At 46.0% G+C, this 22895-nt stretch overlaps 1 protein-coding gene across 1 annotated transcript in view; it reads right to left on the reverse strand.

Moving 5' to 3' along the window:
• Nucleotides 1-22895, reverse strand: part of LOC146798458 (proton-coupled zinc antiporter SLC30A1-like) — a 189290-nt gene that overhangs the window by 30619 nt on the left and 135776 nt on the right. Inside the window, exons 2-3 of the mRNA XM_085625733.1 lie at nt 21764-22233; nt 12223-12660 (exon numbers count right to left, since the gene is read on the reverse strand). Coding sequence (XP_085481859.1) covers nt 12223-12660; nt 21764-22232 — 907 coding nt within the window. The 5' untranslated portion in view covers nt 22233. The remainder of the gene's footprint in view (nt 1-12222; nt 12661-21763; nt 22234-22895) is intronic.

The raw sequence follows: 22895 nt of genomic DNA on the forward strand, positions 1-22895 counted from the left end.
TTTTTAAAAAAAGTAGCGTAGGGAAAGTGTAGGTAACTCATGCTTGTTAAGGAGACTCATCTGATGCAATTTAACCTTCATTTTTTCTCTCTGATTACAAGCGTCATTTTCTTAGAGTTAGTCATTTGCTTGGTACTATATAGGGTACATCTCTTAAGGAGATTTGGACTTACTCAGATTTTTTTGTACTTTTATACGATTTTATTGAGAATGATCTACATTGACTTGTTTCTGTCCTCATAATGAAACCTCCTAAACTCAGATCAAAGAGTCGAGTGGATTAATGTGTAGCCACATTGGTTGCACTGTAATAATCCACATTTTGTAAAGCGCAAACAATCACCCGTAAGGGTCTCTAGGGGCCATCGGGAAGATTAAGCAAGCTATTGCCCAGAGTCACATGGTGCTGGGCTAATCTGCTGCCGGCGCCGGGGAACGAACCGTGATCCCCAGATTCCGGAGTCAGTCGCCCTCGCCGCGGCGCCACACCTCTTCCACTGTATTGAAATGATAACCAGTGAATTGATTCCTTTTACTGCTCACTCTACTAGAAAGACCTATCCTCTCTGGAGAGAAATTGTGTAAATGGGCCTAGACTTTAACAGGCTGATGCCAACAACTTCACTTGGGGTGCTGCATTCTCCCTTAAAAAGAGCACATTTATGACCTTTCAAAATAAGCAATTATCATTTGTCTGGGCCGCTTGCACTAGATTTGATCAGGCCTGAGCTTGTAATTCCCATTTCCTATTTGCTAGCACCTGTTTGTAATTTAATCACAATTGTCGAATTGCATCTTTATCGCTTGGTTTTGTGTGCAGTATGTCTTCTAGCCTTCTACGAGTTACTGTGCATATGTGGTCAAACCAACCTTTCAATTGATTCTTACTGGATATATTAGCCCCCCTTGTCCTTATTAATATAGAATTAATTGATTTAAGAATCTTCTCATGAGTTTCCCTAATTTGGCTACACTCCTTGAGATGGGCCGTTCAGACCAGATCTTGTTTATTTGTCATAACTACAGTGGCAATAAATGTACTTGGGTCCAACCCAGACCACTTTAGTCTCACCCTGTTTGGTCTTTCTGCCTCAACAATCTCTAATTTATAGAGCTCAGTATGTTTCAGAGTACTTAAATAAAAATTTAGCACAGGATTATGATCGCTCTAACTATTTGAATTTATGGCAAAGTTTAAAAGATTCACCACAAAATTTGATGACATCATTATATGATCAATTGTACTCACTGCTCCCCTTCCAGTTACTGTTGGCAGTCTAAAAGATGCTGGGTTATATGCAGCTTCCAATGGGGTCAGATTATTATTGGCAGGAAGGAGGAGTCTTGCTGGAGCCCCCGAGAGGAGCTGCTAGAGGCGTCGGAGCGGAAGCGGAAGCGAGGACGCCGCATAACAACGGGACCGCATAACACACGGACCGCCGGGGCTTCGCTGGTTTCGGCTGGGCTGCCCCCGCAAAGCATCGTTGTTCCCTCCCCGCGGCCCACGCAAGCACAGGTATTCGTGCTGGAGGAACCGGAGCGGGAGTGGGGAAGCAGCGGAACAGCTGAGGCCTCCTAAATCTTGGCCGTGCTGCCCCTCGCGGCCCTCGCAAAACACAGTCTATCCCTCCTCACGGCCCTCACAAAAAAACTGTTATTCCTTACTGTTGTTCTCTACCTACGGCCTCAGGCTAAGTGCTGCTGTCAGGTGTTGCTGACAGCTGAGGGACTCGGCACAGACTTCCCCGGGAAATTCACTGCGAGGACTGACATCTTGGGACTGCCTACCCAGCCCAGACAGTGGGGGCCCCTTCACTCGGAGGCAAGTAGTGGCTGGAGGCAGGAGCTCTATCGACACAGCGCACCTTTGATACAGTGCGCTCCATTCAACAACGTGGGGGGCATTATCACTGCAAAGGAGCAAAGGTGCAAAGGTGAGCTCAGCAGGCCCGTTTTTATTTTAATTATTGTACCAGCCGGGATTCTCAGAGCGGGACAGAGCAAGACCAAATAAGATCGAGATTGAAACGCAAATAAGCGAGAAGCTGTTGCGTGCTGTGCTGAGCTGTAAAGTGACGCTTTAGTGACACTACTTGGGGAGCCCATTATTGATTCTTTGGTCCTTGAACTTTGGCAGCATTACCGGCCGCATTACCGGCACCTTGGAGGCACCAGTTGGGGGAACCTTTAGTACGCCGCTCACTTCATCGGCGGCTTGGGGACTTCAACCCCCATCGTCCCTAGCGCTGTGAGAGCGCCAACGCGTGTAGCCTGCGCCAGGCCGCGGCGCATAAAGGAGGCTGCGGGCCAGTCTGCGCCCATCAGAGCCCGGAGGAGGCTGGGCAGGGCCACAGCATTTGGTTCACGTTCTGGGCAGGATTTATCAATCACACTACATAGGCCTTGCTGAGGAAGCTAGTACCTTGATCAAGACATGCACCTGAAAAGACTGACACATAAGGTACAGGACGACCATAGAATTGTATTGTGTGTAAATCAAAAAAGAAATATCTACTACGTCATTATGGCGTGGAAGGAATTAACTAAGAAGAAACCGCTAGCAGGTCAAGGGATGGTAGGGACTCTTGATGCCTTCCTGCAGAGGGCTGAATAGGTCCTTATTCACGAAATTGCCCTTACAAAGCGCAGACTCTCTCTTGAACCCCAACCCCAACCCCCTCCTCTACAACAAGATACATCTGGCTGCACAACCACGGGTGCCCATCCTAACTCCGACTTTTCTGCCAAGCCCCTCTCACTCCCAACAACCATTAATCCTCCCTTCCAGGTTCCTGTGTCAAGCGCTTCCCCGTCTACAAGTGAAATGGTTGTTAGATCAAAATTCCACACAAGAAGCCAAATAACTAAGTCCACACAAGGGGGCAATAGTTTACCTTGGTCTAAGAAACGGAAAGGGCCAGGTATTAGTAAACAACCATACCCACTATCTAAAAGAGGACGCAGAGGTGCAGCTAGGGAGGTTGCCGAGGAAACGGAGGATATAGCTGGATCGACTGTGGTTAATACTGCCTTTTCTCCGTTACTTTTACCCTCGTTGTAACCCGTTGATAGTGATGGGTTTGGGGCCAAATTGGGTGACATCATATCAATTTTATTGAATCCTCTGATACAAAAGCTGTCTAAATTGGAAAAGGAAATCGACAAATTAACAAGTGCTGTTTCCTTAGACATGCAGAAGCAGTCAAACCCCAAGAACACCTACTCTTCACAGCTAATTCAGGCTAGATCTACCTGCCCTAAGCTCGTTCAGCATACTGCATCTAACCGTAGTTCCAAAAGCGACTCTATTACTGTCGGGTCAGGTCTAGGTACGGCTCCCCTTGCAATCTCTCCTAAGAGCAAAGATATCATTTGTGCAGGGGTAACACAATCAAGGATGACAGACCCAACCAAGATTCCAAGCACACAAGATCAGTGCCAAAATACCCAAAAAACATCTTTCCCTAATATGCATACACATGCTCGCACTGAGGAAACACAGCCGCAAAGGAATTTAGGTGCCCATATAAAACCAGGAAGAGAATACATAGGAAATGATGTACTTGATCTGCCCCCGGAAGCACCTCCCTACACGATAGTATTGGCTAATGTTCCCAAACAGTCCCCGGGAGCATCGGAACATTGGTTTAGCCTGAAAAACAAATCCTTATTTGAGTTAAACAGGAGGACAAGGTCAGGAAATCCACTTTATTCCAATTTTAAAATGGTGAAACGGGTCGGCTGGGTGGGGAATTCATACAAGTCTAGAGAAGGCGACTGCGTTGTAGTCTCCAACGGTTCACCTGATTTAGTCCATGCGATTTTAGAAAGGGCAGGTAACCGGTCATTGGCACAGTCAGGTATTAGTGTTTTACCCCTTGGATATTTTTATAAACATCATTGTATGACACAGGCACCATTTGGGGAGTCTTTATTGGGGGGGCGGAGACAAGCTAGATACACAATCACAGTCAATAATCAGTTTGATATTCTCAGGCCTTTAGACGAAAATGATTGACTGACCCCTCTGATCCCACTGGATAGTGGAAGATTGGAGAATGTAGTCACGGCAAGGGGTAATTTGCCCGAAGTCCACTCTAATACCAGTGTGGAAGATTCAGGGATCATTCATTCTGGGGAGACAACAGGGTCTCAAACGCGAAATTTATAACTGGTAGCCCACATCTGGAGCCTGTACACATCTTTGCCATTCATACTGTTGTGTTACCTGTAGATTCTCCGAGCACTGAGAGTGCTGCAACTCATGAGCCACAGGATGATAATCCTTATATTGGACAAGCAGTTGGAAATTTTTTAAATATGGCCGCTGAGGACAGAATTGCACATACAACCGATGGTGCAGCAGATGTTTCTCCAAGACCCCAAATGGTTTATCGGTCTAGGAAATATTGATATTTGTGCTTTCCAAGAAACGTGGGCCATAGAAAAGGTGCATATCAATGGCTACACCTCATATTGCGTGGATGCCGTCCCTCCAAAAATGTCAGGTAGGGCCAGTGGTGGTCTGTTAATTTTGGTTAGAAACACTTTAGCGTGTAGGTACAAGCAACTTTTAATAAATTCACTTGACATTATGGGCATCCAGCTCACATTCCCATCTGGCCTAGTCCTGACCGTGCTAAATGTTTATGCTAGGTCAGAACCTTTTATTTGCGAATCCATAGTAGTCTCCTTATTAAATGATCTAGTAGAGGGTTTTCAAGTAAACTCTAAAATGATAGTTGCTGGGGACTTTAACGCTGCGTTCAAGCCCTCCTATATTAAGTGCTTCTCTTGAAGAGGAGGACGAGTTATGGGGTATCCCTAATGTGGTAGCTGGTAAACATGGCCAACGCTACTCAAATGTTTCACTACAGATCGCTTCCCTAATTGCTGGTAGGAATCTGAGGGCATGTAATGGAAGAACTCAATCTGACATAGGACAGAAGGCTACTTTTAAGAGGGGTGCCAACACAAGCATAATATATTATATTTTTGCTGATGTCAGAATATGGCCACTAATAGAGGATATGATCATTGAACCAAGGTTAGACAGTGACCATAATTCATTTTTTTTTTTAAATTAAAGGGCATGGTTTTGGATAGGGATGTTCATTGTCATATTTCCAAATCAATAGAGCCAAGCCCAACCAATAATCGTAGAAGAGTCACATGGCCAAAAATTCAAGCAGGCCAGGTCCTTCATGCTAGAATAAACGAGTTCCTAGTGGCCTCTCTAGCTAACTTGTGTGGCCACAAGGATAGTCTTGATTCAATCGATGCTCCATACGTTATCTCAGTACACAAATAATTTTTTAAGGTACTAGAATCAGTTTTCCTAAAACAGACTCTTACTGGAAGAACTGCCAGCGTAAGGGATTGCAACTGGTTTAACAACGACTGTAAGAAAGCCAAAAAGGCACAACAAAAGCAGTTAGAGAGCGTTCTAGATTGGATATAATCTCAGCTCGTATCATTTATAGAGTAGCACTTAGCAAAGCAAAGCGCGAATATGCTGACACAAATCGGAATGATCTGGTTCTAGCAGCCCAAGCCAGAGATAGCTGCAGGTTTTGGCTCATTGTATTATCTAAGGGCAATGCGGAAAGCCCCATTTCTAAAAACCATCATATTCAACAGGAGGTTTGGGTGAAACATTTTTCGCGCTTCTATTCCGATGATGTGGCCACCATGGATTTACACACAGACCAGGCTGTCCCAATCGTAGCTAACATTGTTTTTAATAAGACCGTAAATAATCCCCCGTTAGGTTTTAGCCTAGAGGATACTATGTCTGCAATCAACAAAATAAAAGCAGGCAAAGCCCCAGGACCCGATTTGATACCGGGGGATTTGTATAAATCGGAACCAATGATATGGGGACCATACATAAATATTCTGTCTAATTGTATACCGGCTGGTGTGGATATTCCTGACACTTGGAGGGGAGCAGAGGTAATAACTAGTTTTAAAAAGGACAATCCTGCTATCCCCTCCAATTATAGACCAATTAGTCTAATCGATAATCTTCAGAAGATTTTTGCCAGGCAAGTTTTAGATAAACTTCAAGAATGGATGGATGCTAATATGGTATTGTCCTCTGCCCAAGCGGGCTTCCTTGCCAAAATCAGCACGTGCGACCACACAGGTTTTCCCTGCTGGCATGGAAGTACGTGCTACTTAGGAAACAGCGACTCTACGTAGCATTTGTGGACCTGCGAGCCGCATTTGATTTGGTTCCGCGCAACTTGCTATGGAAGACCATGCTTGAACAAGGAGCCCCGGAAAATCTGGTGTCTATAATTGCCAGATTGCACAAGGACAATTATGCCCAGATCAGGTGGGGGAAAAATGGAGAATTGACAGAGAGGATTCCGATTCAACGGGGGGTGCGACAAGGGTGTGTTCTCGCCCCCACACTGTTTTTCCTGTTTATCAATGATGTGGTTAGTTGTTTAATGGGTTGTAAGAATGATGCCCCTACGATGAACGATGCAAAAGTCCCCATCCTACTCTTTGCAGATGACTCTTTATTAATATCTACAACCCCCATGGGTTTACAGGCACTATTGGATACATTTCTGTGCTTTTGCAAAGAGAGGGAACTAGAACTGAACACCTCCAAAACTAAATTTTTGGGGGCAGATTTATGTTTCCTGGCGCATCCCTGCAAATCAGCAGGGATGCGCCAGGAAAGATGCGTCACGCAAGTTTACCCTTGCGCCACCACAGATGCGCCGCATTTACAATGCAGCGCATCGTGGCGCAAGGATAAACAGATGCGTGACGCATCTGATGGCATAAGGGCAGCGCATTGCTGGAGTCGTGTCGCAAGCACGACGCAACTCCAGCAATGCTCAGGGGCTGCCCATACCGAACATGCTGCATCAAGCCTTACGCCTGCTTCAAGCAGGCGCAGGGTTTTGACGCAGCAGCGTCGGAAAAGTGACTCCGTGAAATCTTGTAGATTTCACTCTGTCACTTTTCCGAGGCTTTTTCCGACGGATCGCCCACCCTGCATACATTAAACCTGACGCAGGTTTAATGTAGCACAGGGCTTTACAACGTGACGCATCTCCCTAGATGCGTCACATTGTAAATAAGGCGCAACATGGCGCATGGTTTACGCTGCCGCTCCGTCACAGAAGTGACGCAACGGTGGCGTAAATGTCTCTCAAGGGGCTTGTAAATCTGCCCCATGGTGTTCGGAAAAGTACGGGGTGGTATACGAGAGGTTAAGATTTTACATGAACCATTGGAGCGGGTAAAAAGTTTTGATTATTTAGGCATAGGTTTAAATGAGACGCTTAGTTGGGAATATCAGCTGAGGAAGAGCTCTCTAATACTTTGCCAAAGATCTAAATCAGTATTAAGATTTTTTAAACAATCTTACACCCAACCCCTCTCACCGGCCCTTGAAATTTATCGTGCAAAAGCCCAAAGTGATGCCCTTTACGGAGCAGAGATATGGGGATTTATCTCTGTAAATAAACTAATGATTTGCAAGAATAATTTTGCAAGGGCCCTCATCTCGCTACCTGTTACAACACCACTCACCCCACTTTTTTGTGATCTTGGGATAAAAAGAATAGGCGATCTAGCTGCCCTGAGACCACTAACTTATTGGCTGCGTCTACGGATCACTCCGCAATTAATCGATTATCGTAATTCCCTACGGGAGGTCCTAGCACTCAATGGGGCAAAACAACTACCTTGGTTCAGACATATTGCTAAATGGTGCAAACTACTGAACCTGATGGGCTTGTGGGAGCACCCAGAAAGGGCCACTAAACGTGACATCCTGATCCTCAAAGCTACGTATTGGAGTGCAGTAGGGGAACATTATACTAACAATCAAAGAAGTGGTCAGTTAACATCTAAATTTTTAAATGTTAAATCTAGCTTTCTGTTTGAACCCTTTCTTGACCTGATCTCACCCTCTTTTGCTAAGAGTTTGTATATTAGGTATACGGTAATCTGCTATTGAAATTTCCAGGGAAAGAGGCGACTGGCCTGGTTTTAGAGTTTTGCCCTGCTTGCCGCGAAGTTTATGAAACTGAAGAACACATCTTGGTTTTTTTGCCCAAAGTATCGGCAGTTGCGCAGGAAATGGATTAGACCATTATGCCTTAATCTGGGTGCCAGGCAGCACCAGATTGCGTTCAGGATTTTAAAATCAGATACTTCAGGGCCAATAGTTTTTGCTCTTAGACGTTTTCTATTATCCTTCTGGCTGATTCGCAAAAAATTCTTATTATAGTAACAAAATCATTTTTTGATTCTTTCCCTTCTTATGTTGTACATGTATCTTAAAATATTAAGTTGGTACATATGGTTTGCACCCCAAATGTCTGGTGGATTGTATAGCACTCCCTTTTAGCTTGATTAGGCCAAATGAATTTTTATATGTATGTTTTTTAACCTGATTCGGGATGTCATTTGTACTTGTGCTCAAAATAGTTTAATACTATTTTAATTGTATATTTATTTGTGTTTTATTTTTTGCATACTTTGATGGTGTTTTGTACAAATGACCGAATAAAGTTATATATGAGGGTCAGATTATATTTAAACAACATATTATGCAACTCTTCGCCATATGAATTATGTTGGAAGTGTGCTCTCACATCCCCCAGCAACACAAGTGTGACATGAAGGAGTCCATCTCCTAAACAATAATAGCTGAAATATTCCAACATTAGCCCAGACCTCCCTAATTATGCTCCATGACTCATACTAGCAAATAACTCTTAGCATGGATTCAAGAGGATTTATGTACTACGATACCAGGATCCAACTATTTCGAATGGCTACCACTTGCTGACTTGGATAAAAACTGTATCTGCAACTTTTAAAAGTTGTGATCTGAGTGTACGGAATATTAGTACTGAGAGATCATATCTTAATAATTACCCATGCAAAGAATTTATTAAAATGTGAAATATAATGTGTGAAATGTATTTCTGTAAGCCCTACTGGAGGTACACAATCGTGTAGGTCATCTCACAACACCCCACATAATAAACAGTGCTCCTCTGCTTCCTAGCTGGGATTGCTCTGGCTGAAGCTAGGGGTGTTAGTTGGCTGGGGACTGCACTGGTTGCCCTTGAAGGCCTTTCAGGACTGCAGTATTGCTTGTGTAGCGGCGGAGAGGTGGTACCCCCCCTCCTTCTTTTATGCTGAGCATGGCCTTGGTTCCCCCTGACTGTATTGCACCCATTTATTGTCGCTACCACCGTCGAGGTGGACCTTGCAGTGCCTCCTGGTATTACTGCTACTGGCCTGACATACTGAACTTGGGGGGAGCCTCACTCTCCCTTACCTACCCTGGACATGGGTCACATAGGGATGATGCCCCCAATGGGTGCCACCCAGGAGGGGATCAAGCAGGGTGCTGGGGGTGGGGACATTTCTCCCATGGACAACAAGCTTGGTAAATTACTGACCACGATTAATGCTACTGGGGAACGCCTGGAGGGCAAGATTGACTCTTTCGAGAGCGAGCTAGGTCTCATTCACATGGACTCTAATAAAGTGGCGGGGAGGGTGGCTGCCTTGGAGGCGTCAATTCAAGCCTTTGTGCCCGAGGCCCAAACCATGGAACACTGCCTCACGGCGTTGGAGGCGCATCCGCGGCAGCAAGCTGCTTGGCTGACGATCAGGAAGGGAGGGCCCGCCGTAATAACTTAAGGGTCATTGGGCTACCAGAGAGATTGGAGGGTGATTCTGTGATTAGTTTCCTGGAGGATCGGCTCCAGGAGGTTTTGTCCTCCAGGATCTGTCTAAGTTCTATGCTCTACAACTGGGGTGCACAGAGTCGCTGCTTTCCCTCCTAAGCCAGGGGCCCCATCCCGCCCAGTGATGGCCCATCTCCCATATTTCCGTGAAAGGGTCTTCCTCCCTCAGCAAGCCCGTAACCACGGCCCCTTCATAGTAGAGAACGCTAATGTGTCACTTTATCCTGACTTTACCCTGCAGGTACAAACTCAGCATTCACCATTTATCACAGTTAAGAGAAGGATCCATGAGCTGGGGTTGTACTACTTCCTGATTTCCCGGCCCACTTGAGATTGCAGGTGGAGGACAAGATGCATTTCTTGCTGGATTCCACTGCAGCATAGGATTGGCTGGAAAGCTATGACAAGGGAAACGGTGTGCCCGGAGCCTGTGGCACCTCGCTGGCTGGCAATCTTAGCATCAAGAGTGAACCAGCCTACTGAACAACAGGTGGCCGAGGAACGGACGAGGTTGGTGGCGACAACAGCTTCCCTGAGATCCAGTGGGAGCTCACCACACCCTGTAACTCATTCCTGCAGGGGGTCTACTTCGAGCTCGGCAAGCTCCAAGGTGCCAGGACTGGAGGACATTCTCTGAGGGGTGACCTTCTATAGTGAGGCGTTCACCTCAGTGGTGCTGCAATTTGGTAGCTACATTGTATCCTTCTGAGTTTCCTTGCCTTGACTTTCTTTCTACTGGCCAGAGAGTGCTGGGCAATGCTCCATGCTTCATTGTACACTATTTGACTATCAAAATGGAATGGCTGGGCTCTCTCCCTATGGAGCATTCCGACACGGACTTGGTTGGACCTTGTTGATGGGCACTAGTTTGTGACTACTTGCCTCACTTTGTTTGGACAGGGTGAGCACATATCACAGTCTACGGGGGGTTCAGGAGTTTTCTGGGTTTCTTTTGATTGATTTTATTGTTAGGGTTGCTTGTAGTATTGTTATGGCAGGTGTGGTTGAGTACTGCGGCTGGCGCTTCGGTTGTGTGGTTGGCAAGGGGGACGGTGGGACCCTGGGTCACATGAATGTTCATCTGAACAGCTGATATAATCTGGTTGATTACATGGAATGTGCTGAGTTTTTCCACGGCCTCTAAGCACTGTAACGTATTGGCCAAATTAAAGGGTAGACATATGATGATCTGGCAGGACAATTCCTATTACAGGGGGCCCTGATGGGCAAGATTTGTGCCTGGTGGAGGGTGGGTTCCACTGAGCCTCCGGAGCATGAGTGCCTCCGCTATCTGTTACTCATTATGAGGACGACAAAGGCGGTCACACTGCTCTATTGAGGGGGCCTCAGATGGACCTGTCACAACTACATGCTCGAAGTGCGACCCAGAAGACAACAGACAGGTTTATGGATTTGGCGCTCGTACTTGCCCGGCGGCAATCGATGATGAGCTGGAAATCCACCAAGGGGGGCCTGGGTAAGTGGGGACTAAAATTGGCTAGCTTGGCAGATTGTGAAAGGGAGGTGCTTCAGCTGGAAGGCACCAGGGTAGTAAGTAGGGTCCCAATTTTATCTTCTTGGGATGCAATTCTGGTGGCGTGCCCAAGATTGTTTGATCAGGCAGTTCCTGCCTGAGGTGGTGGACTCTGTGGTGCCCTCACTGGAAGCGGGTGTAACACTGCTATTCCCTGACCCTACTGTCAATGCTCAAGTGGGGGAGGACCCTCCTGAGTGAGTGGTATTTCCTTGTTTGCTGAGGGTCTGGGTGTTGCATGTGGCAAAGGTCCGCTGTGGGTTGTCCCGGGCTCTTGTCCTCAAATTCACATCCCGGACCAGGGCAGCACCAAGAGCTGCTGTGTCAGCTTTAACTTGATACTCTGACTTTGTACTTTCTGTATCCTTTCTCTCATTGTTTTTCCACCCATGTTTATGTTAAAATGATTACTTGTAAACTGTAAAAATAAAAATAAAAGAGAAGGTCAACTTCTGGATGCATTGCATGCATTACTTCACTAGATGAAGTATGAGTTTTGCAGACGCTTAACAAAGTTTAACCACCTTTTAGTTCACCCTATTGTATGGATTGTATGTCTTCGTGCTCAGGTTCTACTACTTAGTGACCATCCAACAGCACAGAAGGCTGCATCTATGCGAATTATGTTTTTCTTGAAATAGGACCTGTAACGCCAACGGGTTCTCTTTCTGTTCGGGCCCATCTACAGGTGGGGCATGCAAATAGACGCCCTCTTTATACTGTTCCCCTTTTATCATTCCAGCCAACTTCTCGTGTAAAAGTGTGCATTCAGAGTTTGACTTCTCTGTTAGGCCAGCTCGGAACTCGTTCTGTTACTGTAAATGGAATTATTTACAGGGAATAAAGGTGTCCTAACCAACAGGAAAAAGAAAAATTAAGACAAAATAATCATGCCTGTGATATGGAAATCCTACTATATTGCCATTTAATCTGTACATAAATATCGCTCACCGTTCACCTTCTCCACATCAGTGGGTGTTGATGCTTCAGTTGTTTCGAGTGTCACTGCACAAGCATTATGGAGTACAAGGCACTCTGTTGCCTCTTTACCATCTGATATAGGGGAGATGCTCTTGAAGGTGTCATCCAAATGCTCATCACCGGCTGCAGGTCCGAGGGCAGGAACCGCCTGCCTTTCGTGAGTTTTTACATCTGTATGAGGCTTCTCTGGCGTATTGCCACAGGAGTGTCCCGAGGTGGCCATTTTGTCCTCCCCTACTGCCGATGGAGTCCCACCACCTACTTCATATGAGGCGGGGTTATTCTGAGTGTCCCCAGGCTCTATCCCAAATTGAAGGTCACAGGTGGCCCCTGTCTTTAGATTCTTCTGGAGTCTCAAGTTTGGGGTCTCTCCACGTCTGTCCCATTGTTCTTCCTGCTCAGAACATGCTGCACAGAAATAAGTAGAGAAAACACAAGTCAGAAGAATCCACTTAATAACTCAGTAGCATTAGCTCAGTCTAAAACACACGAGAAGGGTAAATCACTTAAATTGGACATTGTGTTTTCTCATGAAGAGCAGAAATAGCACTTCTTTGCAGGTCAGCATATTGAAAATCAGCCTTTCTGCAATACTGCCAACAACTGCTCAAATTGCAATGTACGTCGGAATCCCTCATGCGTTGAGTATGTATGCCTTCATCACGCTGTCATTAGAACAAACACGTCGTTAATACTCATTCGTTCTGCACGCAAGTTGTTGTAACGACTTGCCTTAGAGTGGCGCTGGCAGTGCTTAATTTGTAAAATATGAAGTGCAGGTGCTCAAATGTTTGTCGGAGGCCACACCCCTTTCCCCCGGCTCCACCCACTTCCTTCAATAGCTCCACCCACCTCATCTATTGGCTCCACCCACACCCTCAACTGGCACGCAAGCCATAAACCGTGAAAATGTTACATATGTCCTCACGCCAGAACACATGGAAATGTTATACATAAGCACCCATGCCATAAACCATGAAAATGTCACACATAAGCAAGCACCCACGCCATAAACTGTGGAAATGTCACACTTAAACCCTCAGGCCAGAAAGCATGGAAATGTCACACCTAAGTGTCCAGGCCAGAAAGCATGCCATAATCCGTCACACATAAGCATCCAGGACAGGGCTAGGCCAAAAACCGTGGAAATGTCACACAAACATCCATGATCCAGGCCACACACCATCGAAATGTAACATATAGGCATCCAGCCGGGGTGTGTTGTTAACTTCCAGCCACAGTAAACCAGTGCTTAATTTGTAAAAACATAAGTGCCAGGACCCTTTTTGGGAGGCCATTGCAGCTTGCACCATGCATTTTCCCTCCCTGGCAGTACTGCTAAAAGCAATACCAACACAACTAGTACACATCACTCACCTAGAAGTGTGACAATTCTGACTATTTCAAGTCACTTAAAGCTATAAAAATGGTGTGAGCAGTAGATATTATTCATATATAATGTATATTAAATTATTAAACATCTGTTGCTGTGCTTAACTCAAAATTAGACAGACAGCGCCACTAGGTGCCAGACTTCCATAGGTAACGGAATACAGGTGTTGAGAATTAAGTACTGGCACCGAGCACCGGAAAACACCAGCTGAAATTAAGAGCTGGGTGCTGCCCTTACTGAACTGCTTAATTTGTGCCAGTTGTTGCAGGTGGTGGTAACAAGCCCTCGTTTTTGAAGACCTGGAATTATTGTTCAACAGCAGACTAACTGAGTCAGAGCAGGAGAGAGAGAGGTGAAACAGATTGAATGGCGGAAGAGAAGGGTAGGGAAACAGAGACACAGGGAGAAAGCCGGCTTGAAATAGAACACACGAGAGAGAAAATCGTGCAGAGTGAAGAAAGAGCCATGATGAGGTGGAATCAAGACCAGACAGCCTCCGTAGTTTGCAACACTGGCATTCAGAAGTTCTCCCAATGGTCTCAAAAGACAAACTTTGAGCCCCTGCATTTCTTTTTTTCACACATTAAGCCCTAACTGGCAACATTGCCTCATCCTCACACTTTCAGGTTCCCATCACCAGCTGAGCATGGGACCAGAATACAAGAGGGCTCAATAGGTCAAGGGCATCGTGCTCAATTTTTAAGGTCATTAATGAGACACTTTTCCTGACATATAAACGATATTTACAGCTCTTCTGAAGCGGGAAAGAAATCTGGGCCTCCCAGGTCAGTCAGTCGGGCAAAGAGGGCTCCTGGCTGAAAGCATTCTTAGTGGGCAACGCTTCAGTGTGTTTCTGGAATTGATCGAAGTTTGGCTGAAGCCTGTAGTTTCAGCCGACTATGGCTAGAACTGGCGATGGCTGCTGCCTTTTTACCTTCTGCCTCCACACCGCCTGCCAGAGCACCACAGCCTACCGCCTGCCAGAGCCCTCCGTGCATAGCTGCCAAGGTTTTAGATTGCTATGTATGACTTTTCTATAATTTCAGAGCAATTATGAGTGGCATTTCCAAGACTATGAGTGAGTGACAGTGTCTCGTTAGCAAACTAAGGCAATGACGGCGAGGGAAACATATAAACATCATAAATTGCACCCATTTGCGCAACAAGAAACTCTAGGAATCCGTTATTAGCATTACGAAAAAAAAAGGATAATTATTATTATATGTGGCCTCCTCCTGGCATCACTTTTGAATTCACCTCACAGAGGCTGCTCACTTCCACCTAGCCTTTCAGCCTCTGCTTAGAAGTATTTGCATAGTGTATACAAGCGCACAGGCTACCAACATGCACTGTGAAAGCTTGTATTACAATCACAGCTTCCTTTCAAAATCTCTGGAATTTGATAATCACCAGCCGAATCCAGGTCTGTGCTGTTGTGCTCAGCACAGCAGGAGGTCTGAGCTGAGACGCAGCTGGTGTTTTGCTTCTCTCGGTTTCTAGGTAGTGGGCCTCCTGGCGCTGAGACACTAACAGTCAGACTCAGTGCAATGGTGTCTGTTGAAGACAGTGCTCAGGAGCGCCACCCGAGCCACAGGGCAAGTGTCCCCCTCGCGCTAATAACTCAATGCCTTTTTTGTACCACCTGACCTTTTTAGTGTATAAGAGGAGTTGGCCTAACGGCTAGGGCGCTCGACCTCGGACCTGAGGAACTGGGTTCGAGTCTCGGTAACGACGCTGAACATCCTGTGATTGTGGGCAAATCATTTAATCTCCCCGTGCCCAACAAAAAAAAAAAATGAATGTGTGTCCTCCTGAAACATAACTGGAACTGTTGCTATGTAAAGCGCACTGATACCTGATTGGATTCGGGTCAAGTTCGCGCTATATAAAACTCTGCAAAAAAAACAAAAACATTTCCACCTGAAACGCGGCAGTGCGCTAAGAAACACCATGGCACATGTGCCCTACGTCATTGGCAGCAGAGTGGGTCAAGTGAAAGGAGTTGAGTGCCAATGATTGGAGGACAATACTGTGACAGTTACGCACATTTATAATATTTCCATCTGCTCAGTTAAATAAATATACTAACAGCAGCAGACAGCGCTGCGAGGCCAGCGCGGTGCGCCTGAGTCTCTCAAACCAGTAGCAGACATGCCAACCCTCTCGATTCAGGTGGAAGACTACCGATTTCAAGGCTAGTCTCCCGCCTCCAGATTCCTGCAAGCAAAAACCCGATTCCTCGGGGGTTTCAGCTGACAGGGCTTGGTATTGTGTAACGCGCTAATTCTTCCAGCAATATTGGCGATGCAGGGTCTCTAGACGGGTGAAAAACCATCAGTCTCATTCACATCCAAATGGTCTTTTAAAGACCTGTGAAGTACTGGGGTGCGGCTGTGTGTGCCCCGGAAGCTGTTTCAGCCTGGGCTGCCTGCCACACAAGAGGGGGTGGGGGGTGGTGTATGCTCTGCCAGGCCAGTGCCCAACACCTGCATCGCCCTCTCTCTGCCTGCCTGGGCGAACCGGGAATCTGACGAGACCCCCTCCCTGCCTGCACGTTGCTGCTCGTAACAAAAGCAGACAACATGCTGCCGCTGCTGAAAATGTCCCGGTGTAAGAAAATTGCACCAGGATGAGTTCAGCATATTTCTGTGGGGTTCAATCTCTTGGCAGGGTAGACAGCGCCCGCCCTGTGAAAAGAGTGGATAGACGCCATCTACCCGCGTGGACTCTTGACTTATGCCCTGATTTCCTCGCACAACTGGGAACAAGATAGCCCAATCTGGAAACACTGGCCCCTTCCCCTCGAACTACCCAGTGTTCAATAAAGCCGATGGCACCAGAGAAGGCAGAGGGTCTGAGGCTCTCGAGGCAGGCCGCAGGAATGAGGCTGCACAGAGGGGAGCAGCTGACTCCAATTCCACTTCGTCTTCAATGTTAGCCCAAGGAAAGGCAGCCAAGCAGGAACAAAGAGACCAGGAAGCCCAGGCACCAAGCGAGGCAAGGAATACAGGTAGTGTCTTAAGTGGGAGCACTGAGGTAATGTAAATGCGGATTCAGGTCACTCACACAAGGAAAGAAACTGAACGAGGCGAGGCGAGCCCCTAAACTAAAGGGCAAAGTAGCACAAGGGCTTGGCTGCAGATATGCATACACAGCCAGCCAGTGACGCATGTTATGACCACTGGTTGGTTTAGGCATTCACTAGGAGGCAGGCCGCAAAGGTAGTGGGGGTTAAGGGCTATTTGAAAGTGTAATGCTGGGCTGTCATGTGTAGCGCTTTTGCGCCACGCAAGATTGACAGCCGTGCAGTGCTGCTGGGAGCAGACCAAGGACTCCTCACCAAGAAGAGAGGTTCTGGGTGGTAATAGACTGTTATTTTCAGGATTCCGGGAGAAGTTGGAAAGTAACATGGCACTCTGCTGATAGTGGGCAGCTTTGCAGCAGGGTAGACGGTGTCTACCCTCTGAAAATAGTTGGTAGATCAGAGGCGCAACTAGAGCCAAATTTCGGGGGGGGCTAAGAAAAAATTTCGGGGGGGGCGGAATCTTTTAAGCCATTGGCAGAGTGGAGCTGCAGGGGCTCTTAGAAGGGGTGAAACAACAGCGAGGCCTCATTAACATGCAAATGGTCTTTTAAAGACCTGTGAAGTGCTCGGGTGCGACTCTGTGTGCACCGCGAGGCTGTCTCGTCCCGGGCGACGGGGGGGGGGCTGAAGCCCTGTGAGTCCAATGGGTGTTGCGCGCCTGGGTAGATGGCGTTTACCATATCTACCCTCGACTCAAGCATTGCTCTCAGTACTCCGTGCCTGTTCTCGCATTTAGGTCACACTGCCCGGTGTGGTTAAAGGGGGCATCTGGCCCAGTTTATGGGAGGGTCTTTTTGTTACGCAGGTAACATTGGCTTGCGTGATGCATAGTACAGATGTATAATTTCTGTCTTGCCCTGCCATTGCGCTCCATGCTTCTGAAAGGTAAGAAAAAAACGTGCATTTGCGTTTCAAATGTCCGATCCTGCAGCTGCACACTTCCAAGGCCCATATATCACAGTAACCCGATTCAAGGCCCCATTCTCCCAATTTTTTAAATAAAATCTCCCACTTTGCGCTTCTGAAATGTGGGCATGTATGCAGTAGCCACAGTTAAGTTAATGACCCTACCGTAAAACTCGTGGAGAGGGGCGCGTCCAGGCCTCCTGTCCCAGTTTTATGGCGTTGCATGTGTACCTCTGCTCTGCCAGTTGCCTCCTCCAGCCCCGACATGACATGTGATTTTTTTTTGGCTGTGTCTGAACGGATGGCTCTTCGTGAACATGCCCCAGTTCTTCCTATCTTTCCTTCACTCCCCGTAGGCCCGTACCTAAACGCATCTTGTAGCCAGCTGCCTTCTCTGCAAACTTCCCGCTTTGGCAACAGGACCGGAGGTGACGTCCCCCCTCCCCCCTCCCCCCGCAGGGCAGTGGGCAGACTTTGCTTTACATCCCGCCTCAGCGGCGCCGTGGGAGGGGCATCAGAATACATTGTAGCCGCAGTGCTGTGAGCGCAGTCAGCCTGATAGAAGCCCGTAACTCAGCTGCAATCATCACAAGCCAGCAGTAGCAGTGCGTGCAGTCCACAGCCTTGATTAGAGTGACCTGTCATTTACGAGGAGGCTGGGGCCCTGGCAGTTTCAATCTGAGTGTGACAGTGTTCCTCATAAAGCGGGCTGCTGCCGCGGCATTCGATTTTTACTATTGTAAACACAATCGCGTGCAATATCAGCTCTTCACCGGGGAGACCTGTGTAAATTTAGTGAACAACTGATATCGCGGGTAGACCCGGCCCTGAAAATTAAGTGCCGGTGCTTAGCACCGGAAAGCACCGGCACAAATTAAGCCCTGGGCGCTGGACTTTGGAATAGGATCATTTACTATTCCAACTCCAGTCTGCGCAACAGTAGGGAAGATGTTGGACTTTAAATCCAACACCATTCCACCAATGCGCTCCCTCTAAAGCAAGTCATTGTAACGACTTGTGTGCTGAACTAATGCGTGCTAACAACACATTCGTTCTATTGCCGACATTGTGAAAGCACAGCGTGATTCCAGCTTCGTTCGAAAGGGTGTTTCCCTTAATAAACTCAAAGATACCATGGTGACATGAGTTTCCTCAAATACCACTGGTGCAAGGCAGAATTAATCTACAGCAAAAGTGTAGGAACACGGGGAGGCATCCTTCTGGAATAACGTTGCATAGAATGGGAGAAGGTGACTGGATAATTTGCAAAGAAGAAATTTTTAAAAAAGTTCAATATCTTTAAAAGAGTGAGCTTAACTTGTTTCAGCTGCATAGCTTCGTCTCGTTAACACGCTTGGTTTCCTTTGTATAAACGTTTGTTTTGTTGATTGGGTCAGGAAATGGCACAATCATAGGCAGCACACTGTAAGCAGACCATTTTAAGAATAAGCCCTGGTAAAGCAAATACATTTGGTCTTGGCAAGCCTGCGTTTTTTTAAATGTATTTCTTTTTTTTGCAAATAGGGCTTAAACGAACAATAGTATTACAAATTAAAAATACCACTTTCTCCCCTGGTCTTGCCTATTTTTGCAAAGAAAATTAGTTTAAAGAATGACCCTTTTCAAAAATGAATTAAAAACATTTAAATGGAAGCAGAATGAAAACAGAGATTGATCTACCAACCCTGGTTAGGAAGAGGGCAACTTTTTAGGCAAAGTGTACTTTTACATGAGTAAAAATGCCACCTCTCACAATGAAAATAGCCATTTACTGAAGTGGGCTAATCCGTTGTCCCGTGCTGTGTGGACTAAAAACCATCTCAGATCAGCATGGCACCGCAGCTCTGATCCTTTTGGATCTGAGTGCAGAATTTCATACCATTACACACCAGGTGGTAATCTCAAAGGTTAAAGGAAATCGGAATCTCCGGATCCGCACTTATTTGGCTAAATTTGTTGCTCCTTATTAGCACCTTTCAAGTCTGTGAGCAGACAACTCTGTCAAACACCTATTCTCTTAAATGTGGGGTCCCTCAAGGGTCCTCACTGAGCCCAACACTGTTCACTTTGGATGTCATCGCATTGACAAAAATCATAAACAGCCATGGTTTCTCCTCAATATCTTATGCTGATGACCCTCAGATTGTTATCGCCCTCTCACACCAAACGGAAAAACCTCAACTTCCCAAAACGCCTGCCTCAAGCATGTCGTGGAATGGATGGCGGCAAGCAGCCTTAAACGTTACGGGGAGAAAACTAGGAATCAACCCCTCTAGATGGATGGAACTGAACTGGCCTAAATTCCTTGTAACCATCCAATTCCAAAATCAAAAGTCAAAAGCCTTGGTTTCTGGCCTGATGATAAAATGACAATGGCAATTCAAGACAAAAAACCTGCCAACAACCTGCTTCGGCACACTAAGAACCTTGAGAAAACTGCTCATATGCTTACCTGAAGCATCGCCTGGGATAGTAGTACAAGGTTTGGTCAGTTCCAGACTAGACTACGGGAATTCCTAGTACTTAAGCAGCCCAAAGTCGGTTATAAAAAGACTTCAAGTCATCCAAAATGCCAGAGCACGCATCCTACAGAAAATCCCCAAATGTCACTCTGCCGCCACTGCCCTGGCAATCCTTCATTGGTTGCTAGTGCTTAAAAGGGTACACTTTAAGGTACTGTGCATGGTCCATAAAGCGATGCAAAAAAGGGGTCCAAAATTGATAAAAATTTTACTGAACACAAGAATGCTGCGATCTAACACTCAGCAACGGTATGTTTTACCCAGGAAAATGAGGACCAGGAGTGAAGGAAGATTCTTCGCTTTCCTGGTACCAAAAACTCTGGAACGGACTCCCTCAGATCTTAAGGTAAGCCAAATCAGAACTAGCACTTAGGAAACCTTTAAAAGCATTCCTTATCTAACTCACAACCAGTCTGCAGGATACCTTGTTGTCATAGCGCTGGGAGGCCCTTCTTGGTAGCCATGAGCTTAAGAAATCATCGTGAATAGAGTAAAGTAGAATAGAATGGAATGGAATAGAATAGAACCAACCAGGATGAGATCACATGGCATGGGCAAATAATATGCCAAGGTGGTGCAGTTAACTACAGAGCTGTTGGTGTTGCTAAGAAAAGATGTCAGCAAATTGAAGATATGTTGCCACTGTACGTGCCACTGGTGAGGTCTGTGAATTTAGAAAGTGGCGAGGCCATAGGAAGTCAAACACAACAGTGCATGTTTTGAAGCCCAAGTCTTGCAACGAGAGGTTGAAGATTTAGCACGTGTGAACTGAAGGAAATTGGTGAGGCTCCGGCGAATGAGAGAAACATTTAAAATCCTACAGAGGCAACAAAAAGACAGATGAAGGGGTAGTTTTAAAGGAAGAACACTTCAGGTCTACAGATGAGACTGTAGAGAGGATGGCTCAGAAGTAACTTTAGGATCTCTCTTTTCACACAAAGGCATTTACATTTCTTGCAGTAGAGTGTGTGAATCATTAGCAGGAAATTATTTCTAAAAGGCTATGATAAAGGGTTGATATTGGGGAAAAATTGTGGCGGGTCAGGTTTTCGCACTTACCATACCAGATGTAAAACAATCTCTTTCCATAAGCAAAGTTTGCAACTATACAATGTATGTTTGCATTATTGATTCTAAGCTTTAGACTTAAGTATATAAAGTGCCCATTGCGAAGTCCCTCCATGCTTCTCACTGGATTCAAAGGCAGCCTCCTGCAAGTACTAGAAAATGGAACTCAAGGTTTATTCTCTAAGTTTTTGTAGACATGCTCATTAGTTTAAATCATCGCAGAGGCGTGGCGACAGTCATAAGAAAGATAGAGGTATATTTATTTAAAATGCATGACTGATGATTGTGATGAAGGCTGCTGTAGAGTGGAGTTAATTACTTATAGACTGGAGGAAGCAGAAAGATGCTGATTGACACTGTGGTACAAAGAAAAATGATGCTGTCCAGGTAGGTCCCTGCGGTGGAATTCTGATGATAACAAGCATGGCAGTTAAGTATTAAGAATATTCAAGCTGGTGTTAGCATTGACCCTGCACAGCCCTGCCTCAGAAGTACGGCATTTCAACTGTAAATTACGTGTAAAAGGTCAGCACTCACCTGTACCTATCAAAACACTGCTTGCGCATTCTTGTGAATCTGGATCCTCCCAAATTGTCCATCCCTGTCTTGAAGAAGCAGCTATCACCACCAGATTCATGACAATACCAGCTACTCCAACTCCCATGGAGAGGTGAGGTCTGTGAGGTGGGTGTGTATTGACAAAGCGCCCCAGGGCATTAAGGGTAACTGAGAAGCACAGAGAAGACAAAAGCACAGTTGAGGTCAGGGTCCAGAGATGAGGCAGTCGATTCCAGCTGAAGGTGAGCCAGGCGGGGCAAGGCCTACCAGCCGCTATGCTGAGGACAACTGGCATTGCCAACGAGAGGCAAACAGAAAGAGTATGGAAGGAGTCAACCAGGGTAGTCAAGGAATCACACATACGGCTTAAGATGACCTCTATCACCAGAAAACAAAGGGTTAAAGTCAGCAGAGCCCATTGTTTACTCCCGATTTCATAGAGAGGCATTCTGCAAAAAAGGGAAGGACAAATAGTCAAACTACGATATTATTAAGCCGATGATACAAAATGACATAGATATTACAGTTTTCCAAAAAATGTAGGATACTTTTATCTTCATGCTCTATTCTGTACTACCAGTTTTAGAATGTCTGTCATTAATAAGCAAATGGATCATGTCCAACTGCTTCATAAACTATTACGAATCATGGATACCATTTTGCAGGCATGCAGCCACTTACCGTCCTTAGATCAGTTGATCGTATATTGTAATTTCAGCTCATTTCCCATCTTTTTTGACATGCCTGGCCAGTGATGAGGGAAGTATAGGTATGTGTTGGCTATAGGAGACCATATAAGTTTAGGAATAAAGGCGTCAACCTAAAGATGAAGGTTTATTTTAGTTATTGAACGAGATCTGATCAATTTTCAGCCAATTTCACCAGATCTGATACAATGAAGCTAGCTGAAAGAGGAATGTTTGTAGATAACCAGACTTCTTAGTCAAACAGATCAGCGGAAGAAGAAGAAGCATCCTAATAGTATTGCCTGTAAATTGCCCTGAGAGCCCTAGCGAAAACCATCAATACTGCCTTAGGTGTGGTAAGTTCAGAATTGTAAGGTTTGCAGAAATAGCTAATACTTTGTAGTATTCACCTAACGCTAATGGAT

The sequence above is a fragment of the Triturus cristatus genome, chromosome 9, assembly GCF_964204655.1.
Source record: "Triturus cristatus chromosome 9, aTriCri1.1, whole genome shotgun sequence".
Lineage (NCBI taxonomy): Eukaryota > Metazoa > Chordata > Amphibia > Caudata > Salamandridae > Triturus > Triturus cristatus.